Raw genomic sequence first — 13,581 nt, forward strand, 5'->3', positions numbered from 1 at the left:
CTAAAGAGGCTTAGCAGCGGCTGGCCCACTGCCATTAAAAGCTCACTCACTGGGTATAGAGATGTGACCAAGGGCCGCCTCTATCCCTGCCTGATACGACAGTTTATTGTAATTTTGTCTCGTGCTTTCAGACACAGATTTGCGTGCAGATCAGTGGAGTATTTATGATTCACTGCAAAATTCTTCTTACTTGCTTGTCTCTATTTTTTTGCATTTGAATATACGTTTGTTTCTCCCTCAGAAAAATGGCAGATTTATTCATTTGTTGTGTGATGTGCTGTCTCTGCCTTGAAGGAGAAACGCAGATGTAAAACCGGTGGAGGTCAGGCGGGTGAGACTGAGGTTGGGGGCAGGGAAGATTGGGTTGCTGTAAGCCTGTGACTAAGCTGGGATTTGAAACTGTGATCTGGCAGTTTCAGGCTCTCTCTTATTAGCGCTGCGTCATGTGACAGCTTCCATTTCTTGAGTTGTTAGATTGAAGGGAAGCAATCATAACCATCATGTTGATTTTAATTTGCTGAAATACTTACTTTGCATTTACTGATCATTTTATCTGAGCATTTTTATGTGTGCGTGAACTCCGCTTATGATCGCAAAATATGTTGCCTCTCTTTAAAACAACGCCAGGCTATGATAACCTGGCCCGCTGTGGAGCCCTGGAGAGTCTGGTGAACGACATGGCAGATGACACGTGGGACAACAAAGCCACGAACAGGATCAGTGCCATTCACTTCCTGGATGATGAGGAGGAGGAGGAGGATGACGACAAGGTGAGAGCAGCACACTCAAAGGGGACAATGTGACGCATGGTGTCAGAAGCCATTAGTCAATAAATCCAAAACAAACCGGTAATTAACTGCTTTTACAAAGTATTTTCATTGGAACCTGACATAGCTTATTCCTCTGTACTATAAGCCTTCATTATTGTTTCTGAATCACATAGCTGAGCGTCAAGGTAGTTGTAGGGTATACTGTGTCGTCTTTATCCTTTCATGTATTATATATTAGTGAAACGAGATTAACCCACAGCCAGTTAGGGGCTCTGTGAGGCTTTATGTTTGCACAGCTTTGTTTGGAACTAAATGGGAACATCAGCACGCTAAGGTGCTACAAAAAAAGGTTTATAATAAATTGCATTTGAGTTGGTTCAGACGAAAATTAGTGGCAGACTGACATCCACAGACCCAAACAGTTTCCTCCCTCACAATTAAACTGTAATGAGATCAAAAGCTACATTTGGCCAACTTCCTGCTATCAAGCTTATTTAAAGTTCCCATATGGTGCCTTTTTCAGCAAATTAATGAAAGTCTCACATTAATATTTCAGCTGAAGATACCAAAAGTTGATTCATTTTATATTGACTGTGTGACCTTTAGTTTAAGTTATGCTCTAAACAAGCTATTTCAGGAGCTGTAGCTCTAAATGCAGCCCATTCAGGAAGAAAGCTCTCTCTGCATCTGTGATAGACAGCATGGAACAAAAAATTTGACAACACCAGAGTTATACATTCTGCCGTTTCTAACTTTCTTTCTAAGCGAACATTTAGCATGGAAATAATAGTAAGAAATAGTAGTTGAGTGGTGCAGAATTGTGGTTTGGATATGATGATGAAGTGACTGTTGGTTAATGTGTAGTCTTAAGAGTCTTTGTTTCAGTCATTGTTTCATACTTGTTCAATGGCCTGACGACAAAAACTGAAATAACATGTACTTCAGAACAACTTTATTCTGTTCTACGGAATTTTGTAAGCACAGGGAGTCGCAGAGATGCACACAAATGTAAACAGTTGCTGAGTTTAAGTTGCACTGAAGCACAACAGGTAACCTGACAACATCGTAACCCAAGCAATCTTTTTTATTGGTTTCAAATTGGTCTTAAAGTTTCCACCACGTAGAAGAATGGCAGTAGTGTTTTCTTGAAGCTTTTATCTTAAACCTCCAACAACTTCTAACAATTTTCTGTTATATGCACTTGTCAGTGCCAGACAATTGTGAGGATGATGATCTGTTCTGAAATGTCCTTGTTCTTTAACTCTCTTTGCCTTTTCTAAGCTGACCACTAGCATCGAAACAGTTAATAATGCTGCAGCATAGTTATTAAATGTGGCATTAATTTGAATCTGTGCGCTCCACACAGGGAACACTACTTCGACGCGCCACGCCGCATCCCGGTGAGCTGAAAACAATGAAGAAAACGGCAGAGAACGTCCGCAACGACCTGAACGCTGCCAAAGGCCTGGACTCCAACAAAAACGAGGTCAATAACGCTGCAGACAGAGTGACCACGTCTGTGTGACCTTTACCTCAGAAATGTTTTTTACCTCCTGTGTCTCGCCGTGTTGTCCTGCACAACCCCGCAGCCCCTTTTTTTAATTTTACCCACAAACCCCGGTGTGGCCTACCCCTCCTTTGATTAAACCCTGGGACGCCTATAACCTTATTCCATCTCCTGTGTAAAACATGCTCAGTCTACCAGGGCCACTGTGCCTTCCTCTTTTTAATACATGTCCACAGGAATGATCTGCACAGAGACGGTCCTTTTTAAAAGATATTTTAAAGGTTTATTACTTTTTAAAGGAATCTTTTAAAAAACATATACATTAGGTAGTTGCACTATTATAAGTCTTTATAATATGGTCAAACCTTCTTAAGTGTATTATATATTTGTTCTATATCTTTTTTTTTTAAAACACTGGGTGAATACTTTTTACATTTTGGGCAAACAAAAGCAGGAGATTTTGGACCTACTGATTAAGGATTATTGTACAGCCTCTTGTGAATATTGATACTTTTATATTTTTTGGCAGCTCAGATGTAAATACAAATGTATAGCAAATTTCTTAATCCATTACAGATTTTTAAACTTTTTTCTTTTTCAAACTTGGTACATTTTTCTTTTCTTTAAAAAAAAAAATCTAAACCATGAACAAACCACAGTCACTAATGTCTTATGCAATCCATAGAATTTCTATTGATTGAGTGGGTCGCTTAGGAACCTGTTGTTTTTCACCTGTAACACACCTAGACCTACTTTTGGATACGTAATAGATACGACTAATTAGTTAAGTTTGGGTTTAAGTGCTGCACATCAAACTTTAATTACTCATCTGCAATATAATTATGCAGAGGTAACATTGCTGTCTTATTTATATGTGCTGTGCTTCACTGCTTTGCAATGTTTTTCAAATAGATGCCAAAAACAGCTGTATTTTTTTAAGGTTTCTTTTCCTTTAACGAAGAGTACTGTATAGAATAATCATCGGAGGTTTGGTGAGGATGTGGTTCGCACCACGAGGATGGCATCCTGTAAAAAGGCAGTTGTTCAAGTTCCACTTTAATGCACTTCTCAGCGTTGCTCAAATCTTATTCTTTTATATGGTACATGATAAATTGTATTATTTTGTTTTTAAATCGATTGCAAAAAGTGGACCAGGGAAATTGGTTCAAGTGTTGGTTTTATGTTTTTAATTATTTTCTGATCAAACTGCACAAAACGGATCTTAGACAGGCACTGAGCCTCGAGGTCTGGATGACTTTTTAACCACTGATCAATAAAATAAGTGCAACACTAAACAACATGTTTGTTCCTTTAATTTTATAAGTCAACCTGTTTAGTTGAGAAAATCACTTTTTTCTGGCTTGATTTCATCTCAGCTGAGTTTACCTTTATTTTATTGTCAGATTTTAAAAATTTTAGCTCATATTTTGTGGGATTTTTGTTATCTCTATATCCAAAAAATCATATGCAGGAAGCTCAGACTTAACCTGGCTCATTTTGAGGTAATAAAACCGGTTCCATTTCCTGACCCTGTCGTTGCTTGTTCTGTCTGTCCAACAGTGCATGATGTTTCTGAATGCTCTGCCAGCATGCCACTCATCTACCCTGCACGTGCTGCATGCTGTACCGATGCTGGCATGGTTTCACTATAATGCATATGTATCTAATGTGTTCACATTCACAGTGAAACTAGAGCTACAGATGTAAGAAACTCATGCACATGATGGTGATGAACTGTTGCAGTTTGTAACACTCATGCTAATATTCATGCATTTTAGTATTTGATTAACCATATGAGGACATGTGTGCTATATTTGGTGTTGCAATAAATTAATTTCACTTACAAACTGCTAAAAATTTAAACGCTGACTCACTGAGAAAGTGCCAGCTTTTAAAACTAACAAATGTAGTTTTGCTTAAGGTAGTCTTCCACTAGTTTTAAGGAGGAGCTCCTTCAGTGACACTACAATGCATCTCAAGCATGTCATCTTCCTTTGCTCTCTTTGCCTCTCATTCAGTGATATATTCACTGAAGAACCAAATTTCGGCAGAAGGGAGACAAAGAGACTCAAACTGATTAAGGTGGAGAAACTGTTTCTGTTTTGGTGGCTTTTTCAGGTCCTTTCAACAATCTAAGCGAGAAAGCAATTACACTCTGAAGTAATCACTGTTTTGATACCCCCTGGTGCACAAAATGAGCATGCATTATGAATCTTGGAGCAGGATTTTATTAGTGTCTTAACGCCACAGTTTTACAGCTACTCTCCTGGTAATCATTAGATTTGTTCCAGGAATCGCATCACTCCTCCCACTTTGCCAGCTGAGGAGTGCACACTTAGATTCACCAATGATGCATCACTGTCACTGGTTATTTCCTTGAAGATTAGAAGTCATTTTCAGCAACAGGTGGTGTGTTTTGACTGTCTCCAGGAGTGTAGAAAGCCTCCTACTAACCCGTCCCTCAGGACCAGTTGCCAAAACTGGGTCATCCCAGGCTTCAGATGGGTGACAAACAGAGAGCGTCTGCAGGGTGGACCTCAAGTGTTTCCAGTCAGCAGCACTGTGTGTGCTCGCTGCTCCAGCATAGAGAAGATCACAGAGAAAAGTGAACATCCTAAGGAGGTCTGTTTTCCAATTTAGATTTCTTAGTCACTTCATGTTGCTTCTTTTGGTTTCCTTTGATATGAAGATGCTCATCTTCCAGTTTCCACTTATTCCAAAGTTGTGTTTGTACGTAACATACCAAGAAGCTCTATTGGAAATCTGTTGAACTGAATGTTTCCTCCTTTGACAGTCTGTCATACTGATAACACCCTGTGGAAAAAAAAAAAATAATATTAAGCTTCCCTGATGTATCTCGCAGACGGACAGTAAAAGCATCAAATTATTTCTTATCACCAGGATGGCGCAGGCCAGCTGTCGCATATTGACGCCTCACCACTTCGATTTCGCCATCAGAGAGGTGAAGTCAAAGAAGGCAGGAATTTTCTGCATCACAGAGGTCTTAATGCAGGGCCTGGTCTCCATGGAGACAAAAAGACCCCATCCATCACAGGGCATCTGAAATCTTCAGCGGTGACAGAGAAGACCCTTCCTCAGGAACCACTCGTCTCCAAAGTGCCATTAAGAGTAACTTCACGCTGTGCCTTAATTGCCAAATTACTTCTGGGGGGTTGCTATAACCACTGTGAGGAAGTGTATTGATTGTGTCAATCAGCTTTAAAAAGAAAATCCTAGTTGTTAATGTTTTGGTGTTTTGCTCCAATCAGGCCTCTAATGCGAAGTGAAACCATTTTCTCTTAGTTACAGATCAAAGTGTCTACCCAGAAAGGTAGTTTGGGAATCAGCATTGCTGGTGGAAAAGGCTCTCTGCCTTACAAAGACCACGATGAGGTGAGTGCAGGTGCAGAAGAAGCTGGCACTGCTTGACCTTTTGCAACATTGTTCATTAATTAGATGTCCGAATGAACATGAAGTGAAGCAGCAGCCTTGGTTGCTTTAGTTTCATCAAACTGAGATTTACAAGCTTCAACTACATCTTAATGCAACTTTCATCCAGGCTGTTATGTTTTTATTTTTACTTTCAGGGAATTTTTATTTCCCGAGTAGCTTCAGGTGGGCCATCAGAAAAGGCTGGAGTCCATGTGGGAGATAGATTGCTGGAGGTAGGAAGGAAGTAATTTTTCTTATATTTATAATCATCGTTCTTAGTTTCTGATTCATTTACTGCTAAACAAAATGGAAACCAGCATGTGTAACATGATAACTGAAGGGAAATTACATTTATGTCATTTATTAGAATATTTTTTTTATAAATCTCAAGTACTCCATTCTGGAGTTCTTCTTTGGACCACTAAGGGGCAGCATAAGACCAACAGAGGACACAGCTGGAACCTCCACTCTGTTCAGAGATAGGACCAAATGTATGAAAGAAAATAGAAATTCAGAACATAACTTATAATGTGACCATCCAGGTGAACGGGCTCGACATGCAGGGGGCGACCCACCATGAGGCTGTCAGCGCCCTCAGAAACGCTGGGAGCTGCATCAAGATGAAAGTACTCAGAGAGAGGGTATTACCTCGAGAGGTGCGTGACCTGGATGCACCTCAAGATCCTCAGGACGTGACAGGAAGACAGCTGAGCAGCCAGGACCGAGGAGGTCTCAGGGGCAAAAAGCCCAAGATGGAGAACGCAGAGCTCAGTGTGTCCAAGAAGTCTGAGCCGGTCGTCTGCAATGGCAACGGCATTGTGGGTTGTTTACTCGAAACACAGCACTAACAGAACAAACATTTAAAAATTTCTCCACTGTTTTGCAATGTGCCAGAAGCCACGTATGGACACAGCACCCTTTTAGTCAGCCTGACACAGTTGTTTTGTTCTTTTTTCAGTCTGATTTGGGGAGTGACCTGAATAGGACCATGTCGACAAAAAAGGATTCACTTCAAGTGGGGCAACATTCAACGACAGTAAGCAGATTTCTTATCCCACATTATTATACACAATCTAACATGCTTTCTTATCCTGAAGTCACCTCATCTTTAGCTTCTCCTGAAATAAGAACAATGTGTAAAAAACAAAAACATTTGAGAAATGCACAAAATGATCGCCTACTCATTAGATCACTTCACAGTTTGCTCATTTTTCTCCTCAATCCCGTTTCCTTCTCTGCCAATCATCTGCCAGATCCCTCGGATCATCCTCACACATCCCTCTACCTCAGATGAAGATGTGGAGCTCTTGACGCAGAGCTCCAGCAGAGATCCGTTACATGACGCTGACAGTCCTGATAAGCATGTGCACTCTGACTGTTTTGACAGTGCTTTCTACCCACTCTGACCACAGCTCAGAGCTACATGGATGAAGGACTCGCACTGCTACTATCCAGCTCATTGTTTTCTGAGGCATTTTCAGTGATGTTACTGTGGAGGATTATTGTAAATCAAACTGTTGGAATGTGTTTGTTTTTTTACTGCAAAGCTTTTTGCCTGTCAGATCAAATTGCTGCTAATAGAATGAAATTATATTAAAGCCATTTGCAAGGAGGGAGAACATAAAGACAAGTTCTTCTTATTAGAGAACATAAAGCACACTAACGTCCAAATGAAAATCAAATACAACCAATTAAACAATGACTGATGCTGGCTACCTCTGCTTCACAATGCTGTGTGTAGGTTATGCATGTGCTGGCACATAGTGTCTCCACCCGTGACAGCGTGAAGCCCTTAAACTTTTTATAGTCTGTACCGAGATAAAATGCCACATGGCTGAACAGAGATCACAGCAGGGAGTCTGCAACCTGCAGCCTCCTGAGACAAACTGATCTCTGCTTCACATCTTCACACGCCTCAGCGGTACCAGCTAAATGCCAACGTATGAGATCATACTCTCAAAAGACAGACATCAGGCATCACACAGGAGCTTCCAAAGCTTAGAATGTGCAAACTATAGATGTACACCTGCCTTGTATTATGTGGCGGCTTTTATATTCAGTTAATTGTTCAGTGTTCATTTTCTGAATAAAGTGCAAATATATTGTTCCAAGAGGCTTCTCTTTTCTTCCAGATAGATCCATGTTGGTGTTTATACTACGTGCAGAAGATAAACACCAGCAGCTGACTGCAAGTGCGCATAAATATGTCTGCAAAAAGCTTTATTTAGATATTTCGAGGTTGTGATAGGCGATGGCGTTGTACTGGATTGCACAATGTTCCACAAGTGTCGGTGCTATCGTATCCTCCCTCTGTGTGTTTACTCTTGTCCACATAAAAATGATACGGCAGCTTGTGCTATATGTGACAACTAGTGGGAGATAATCCTCTGGGGACACAACTTGTTGGAAAGCCCATCCTGTGTGCCAAATTCAATTCGGAGTCAATTACTGGCAGGCTTACACTGTGAGACTTAGTCTGTCTCAAGAGGCAGCCATGTGAGACAGCAGGAGACCCTGAGGAGAATGAACATAGATTTGAATGACTCTGTAATAAAACTGGGGCTCTGAGAACTTTTTTTTTTTTTTTTTACAACCGGCCTACATTTTTTGATACGTGCTGGAATTCAGCAAATAATATGCATGCATTTAAAGTATCTATACAATTTCATTTATAGAGAAAGTAGGCTTCTAATTCAATTTATTGATTGAAAATGGCTGACACATTCAAGGACCATCGGAAAGGTGAAGATAAAACGATTCTTCCTGTTTTTACAAATTCTGCCTAATTAAATTGGCAGTTTTGGGGTTCAGAGGGTTAAAACAACAACTTTTAACTCAGAAAAAGAATTCTTAAACAAATATATAAACTGAAAACTTGCATGTTAGTTCATTTTTCCAAATCACTGATGGACCATCAGTTGAATCTTTGGTTGTATTTAGTTGACTTTTCTGTATTTTCGGCATTTCATTTCTAAATGATGCACATTTATTACCAAATTGTCAAATATATTTTCTCAATTTGTTTGTGTTTTGAATATTTGCATGCTGTTTCTCAAGTTATACTGACTGAGCTACAATGATGCCACCAAACATAAGTGTCCCTTGCTGCTGTTGCATCGAAATTAGAAGAATAGTAAAAAAAAATCATTGTTTCGATCAGTCATGCTCTCTCAAGCCTTTACAGTTTTGTCATTTACTCTTTCATAAACCTAAAATACATTCATCTCCTTAACAAACACCAGATAAAAGCTAAAAGAAGTCATAAAAAAGTTCATCTGTAATTCTATGTGAAGCCACGATAGATTCACTTGTTGATCTCGGTGTGTATTTGCATCAAACATGTCACAAAATGCAGTTTTGATGCTTTTCTCTAAGCAAGCAGCGAGTGAAAATAAAACATAAAATCTAGAAATAATGGCCCCACAAAGGACACAAACCCCAGTCCTGAAGAAAAGTCTTTTAGCAGACTGTCTTGTTGTGCTTTGGTATCAGGGACTTTTCATGAGGATAAGAGCTAATAGTGAATGTCTTATGTTACATTCTTAGATGTGACTTTCTGCTATTTACATACATGCTAGATATGAATCGACAGTTTAAAACTAATTTAAGTCCTGTTGCTGCTAATATTGTGATGTTCAAAGGAATTGTTATATATTTTTACATCAGGCATTTGTGAGACGCTTTACATCCCGAAACCCTCCGGATGAATATGAATGCACAATTTTTCTGTGCAACATCAGAAGTGACATAAAGAGGACCTGGCTGCAGAGATGAAATATGCTTTGTCATATTAAGACAGACAGACAGGGGGGAGGGACACAGGCTGGTGGAAACAGACAAGAACAGCTGTGACAGGAATGAAGAATGTAGTGTACGAAAAGGATTATCATCCACTCTGGAGGTCTGCTTTCAGTCACTGATAAGGGAACAGAGAAGCCGATGTAGCGCCAAACAAACGAGTAAATGAATTTGTTTCAAGCTGCCCAATAAGTCATTTCTGAAAACGCGCTGAGAAGTCTCTGAGATCCGTCTGCTGGCTGGACGGGGATTCAAATATCAGGAGGATGAAGGGACTTCTGATACTGTTTAAACAAATTTGAAGACATTGTTCTGTATTTAAAAGTGCCCTCAATGTGGGCTTTGCTACACTGAGCCTTTATTAATTTTCTATTCTCTGCCATCACCAAGTGGAAAATCAGCCTTTCATGAATTTTTCATGTGATGATTGCAATGCATAGATTGTATATAAATGAGTTTCATAATAAGGTAATTATCACCTTCCCTGGAAGAGAAATTATTATTATTTTCTGATGCTTATTTTCTTCCTCTGTCCATCAATTACATCAGCATCTCATCATTTTTTTGTGATCTGTCCTCAGATGACCAAGGAATTTGTCATGTTTTATGCATGATGTTTGCCATGATGTGGCTGTGTTGCAAAAAGGATTCATGCCGAGGAGGAATACAAAACTCATTCACAGAAAAGTGAGGAAGAAGTGGTTGTAAAATGGAACAATTACGGCTGTTGTGCCTTGAATGTGTGTTGCTTGTAGCTTCTGGCGTGAACATTGTTGCTGGTGGCCAACAGACAGGCTGCTGTCTGCAAGCTATTTGTGGCTATTATGTGTCTATAAAAGGAAATCCGCAGGGCGATACACACGCCAACAGTAATACACTTTGAACTTGAGGAGAGGGGCTGAAAAGTAGGCATCTTGCTTTCCATATCCGCTTTGATCAACAGTTGAATTCCTGTTTTCATGAAGCCGGGACACGAGCCCCGCTTCTGGATGGACAGGAGCTTGAAGCAGAAATGGCCAGTTTGAATAAGAATGTGGAAAAGGTAAGAGGCTTTGGAACTGGATTTTTCTTCTTCTTTTGAATCAGTGTGAAGCCTCTTCTTGGCTATATTTGCTGCAAGGCTGAAGTAACTTTACTGACCTGCCTTTACTTTCTGCCGGCTTTTGTAGTCGCTGTGGGGTTTCTGGCTTTAAACTCAGTTTTTAGATGAATATTTTTCCTCAAAGTTAAATTCAGTTGGAAAAAAAAGTGAAACCAGGAATTTAGTTTAAATGCAGCTACACTATTCCCTCTAAGAAGCCCCCCTGCTGTTCTCAGCTGGTGCCTCCTTCCAGGCTTACTCACATAAACACATAAGCTAGAGACAGTTTAGACGAACGCACAGCTACTTGATACTGACCTGCTATTTCCCGTCACACTGGGCTCAATACCAACTGGTTTGGTTCCTTCCCCGAATGAAAATACACTTCACTTTTATAACTTCTTAATATGTATGGCTGCTCTTGATGTCCACACAGATCCCTTTATGTCATGTTTTCCCAGTTTAAAATACAAACACTGATTGAAATATGTGCTTTTTTGATATTTCTGTCTTTGTGTGACTTGTTATCATAATATTTGTTTATAATCTTGAGAGATGTAGTCCTGTGTGTGCAGTAGCAGCTGGCAGTGGGCTATATTTGCATGCCCTATCTGGAGGGAAGGGCCGTGTGTTTGTCTGTAATTAAGCTCTTTGCTTAGTGACACGCCCCGCTGTTTATGTTTACAGTGGTACGACGTGAACTCTTCTGATATAGATTTTAAACATCTGGGGTGCTGTAAATCCAACATTTACAGCAGTAATAATGCAACTGAAGTGAGTGATGTGAATAATAAGTGCAATATGTCAATAATTAATGTTAAACATTTGGAAATGACAGTAAAAAGGAGGTAAAGTTGTATAATAATTGGGGCATCACAACCTTCACAAGGAAGAACATACTTTGCATTCATTCAGTGGTTGTTATTTTCCATAAAGTATATTTGTCACTTTCTCACAGGTTACTGTTTAGGAGAGTTCTCTTTAAAGGTTCTCACGCAGGGTGGTCTCCTTCAGGGAGTGATTTAGTGCAGCTTGTAGTGGATCCTTGGGACAGGTCCGGAATGCCACAAGGAATAACTGTGTGAGGGCACCCACACAGTGAGGCGACATGTAGCACAGTGAAGCCGTGGCGGGCTGGAAATGTGATCTATGAGGACGGCATGACCTCGGCAACAACTCAGCGCAATTAAACATTCAAGGGGGCTCCAGTGGCCGAGTAGGAAATGCAGGCTTTAACCTTTCACAGTGTAAACTTACTCTGCTATGGCTACAGCGGACGAGAAAACAAGGCGGTTTCGTAATAACAAATAGATAAACAACTTAATAAGATGACATGATTATTCCGGGCAAGGAGCTTGTTCAGTTTCTTTATTTATAGTAGATACACTGGTATCTTTAAGATGGATATCTGGGCCCTTGAGATCCTCGCAGCTCAGGAAGTTGGTCTCAAGTCACGAGAAACATGTGAGGCAAAGGAAATGGTGAAGGAGGTGCTGAAGAAGTACTACATGCAAATGCACAGCGGCTAAAGCTGGATTTTTCCACACTGAGGAAATACAACATGTATGTCAGGAGTCCACATTAAAAGACAGCAGGTGAGGCCCCTGCAGAGAGGGAAGGCCCCCTGACCTGAACATGCCGCTACAGCGATGAGTACTACAGATATCACATGTAATGAAGCGTACTAGAACGATACAGTGTCTGAGGGCTTAAGAGTCACCGCTGATGTCACCGTGATCCAACACTGAGAAAAATTGCCTTCTTTGAAAATATATAACAAATCAGAAATAATAATGATCCTCAATCAGCACATATGTCGTAACAATAAGGTAAGATCTTGTACTTTCTTGGCTTTTGCAGAGAAAGTCATTAGTATTGAAAAGCAACGTTATTAAAGTCAGAAACGGACTGAATCCTGCCTTTTATCTTGTCAAAGATGAGAATCACCCCCAACCTTGATCTCTACTATTCATTATAGATTTCATCACTTCCGTGTGTGACTTTCCTCTCTCTTCATCCTCGCTTTTATTTTTACTTCTATTGCTGCTGCATTCGTTAACTCTTTATGTGTGAGGTGTTTTAACCTTGGACACAGCGTACAGAGTGACAGCAGTGCTATTTCACTCTGCTTCCAGCACATAATCTTTCTTAAACATTTTAAAGCAAATACAGGACTCATAATTAGTTCACTCTTATGGTGTTTAAAATAATCCACGGAGAGAGAAAACGCTTCTGTCCATTCAGACTCAGAAGCCTTGCAGCAATGGTGGCGATTTCTTTGAAGAGCTTATTCATGAAAAAGAAACGCGTTTCAACTGCATCTCGAAGGGAGCATGGAACACTGCAGAATTAAGTGTTTCCATTAGTTTTTCCTCTAATGGACAACTGGTTCTTTGCAAGAAGACAATGTGACTGTGGCGCATGAGCTGGACCCTTACAGTGATAAATGAGCATTTGACATTTTCAGCACAAATACAATGGAACGAAGCGCCTTGTGGTCTCCTGCAGTGCCGAGTTTGTATTGAGTGAAGGAGTGGAGTGCATCACCTATACACAGTAAGGCTTCAAAGTCTAATACACATGAAATGGCACAAGAATTCAGTTTGTAAAGCAAAATTTCTCAAAATCTTGGTTTGTCAGCATCTTGATGATCCTCCTACAGTGCACCTGTTGTCACGATCTGATGATGTGAACCCAAGCAACAGGCAAAAACAGGCAGGCAGGTGAATTAATTGGGATTTAATATACAAAAATATAAGGAATACAAGTACAAACAGAAAACACTCCTAGTGGGAGGCACAGAGAAATTAACCGGACAATAAAAACTAAACCAAAACTAAACAAAGGGCGACGGTCCAGATGGCCGTGGAGGATTAATAAACTAAATTAAACACGAGGGGAAGGTAACTCACAGCAGTCCAGGGTTTGGGAGACAGAGTGTGGCATATGGCGTGTAGCGTACGGTCAGAGAGTGATGTACATCCGGCATGAAG

The 13,581-nt window shown here is 40.3% G+C and overlaps 1 protein-coding gene across 3 annotated transcripts in view; it reads left to right on the forward strand.

Annotated features, from left to right (window-relative positions):
* The window catches only part of lrrc1 (leucine rich repeat containing 1), a 30,400-nt gene extending 22,580 nt beyond the window's left edge, over window positions 1–7,820 (forward strand). The window contains exons 13-20 of one of the 3 annotated variants that reach the window (XM_051960498.1): window positions 628–770; window positions 2,137–3,779; window positions 4,708–4,899; window positions 5,179–5,670; window positions 5,865–5,942; window positions 6,252–6,527; window positions 6,668–6,745; window positions 6,963–7,820. In XM_051960498.1, coding sequence (XP_051816458.1) covers window positions 628–770; window positions 2,137–2,295 — 302 coding nt within the window. In that variant the 3' untranslated portion in view covers window positions 2,296–3,779; window positions 4,708–4,899; window positions 5,179–5,670; ... (2 more) ...; window positions 6,668–6,745; window positions 6,963–7,820. Of the gene's footprint in view, window positions 1–627; window positions 771–2,136; window positions 3,780–4,707; window positions 4,900–5,178; window positions 5,671–5,864; window positions 5,943–6,251; window positions 6,746–6,962 lie in introns of all 3 variants that reach the window. The other 2 variants (XM_051960497.1, XM_022212141.2) reach the window with 2 other exon arrangements.
* The last annotated feature ends 5,761 nt before the right edge of the window (window positions 7,821–13,581 follow it).

Source organism: Acanthochromis polyacanthus, chromosome 15 (assembly GCF_021347895.1).
Source record: "Acanthochromis polyacanthus isolate Apoly-LR-REF ecotype Palm Island chromosome 15, KAUST_Apoly_ChrSc, whole genome shotgun sequence".
Lineage (NCBI taxonomy): Eukaryota > Metazoa > Chordata > Actinopteri > Pomacentridae > Acanthochromis > Acanthochromis polyacanthus.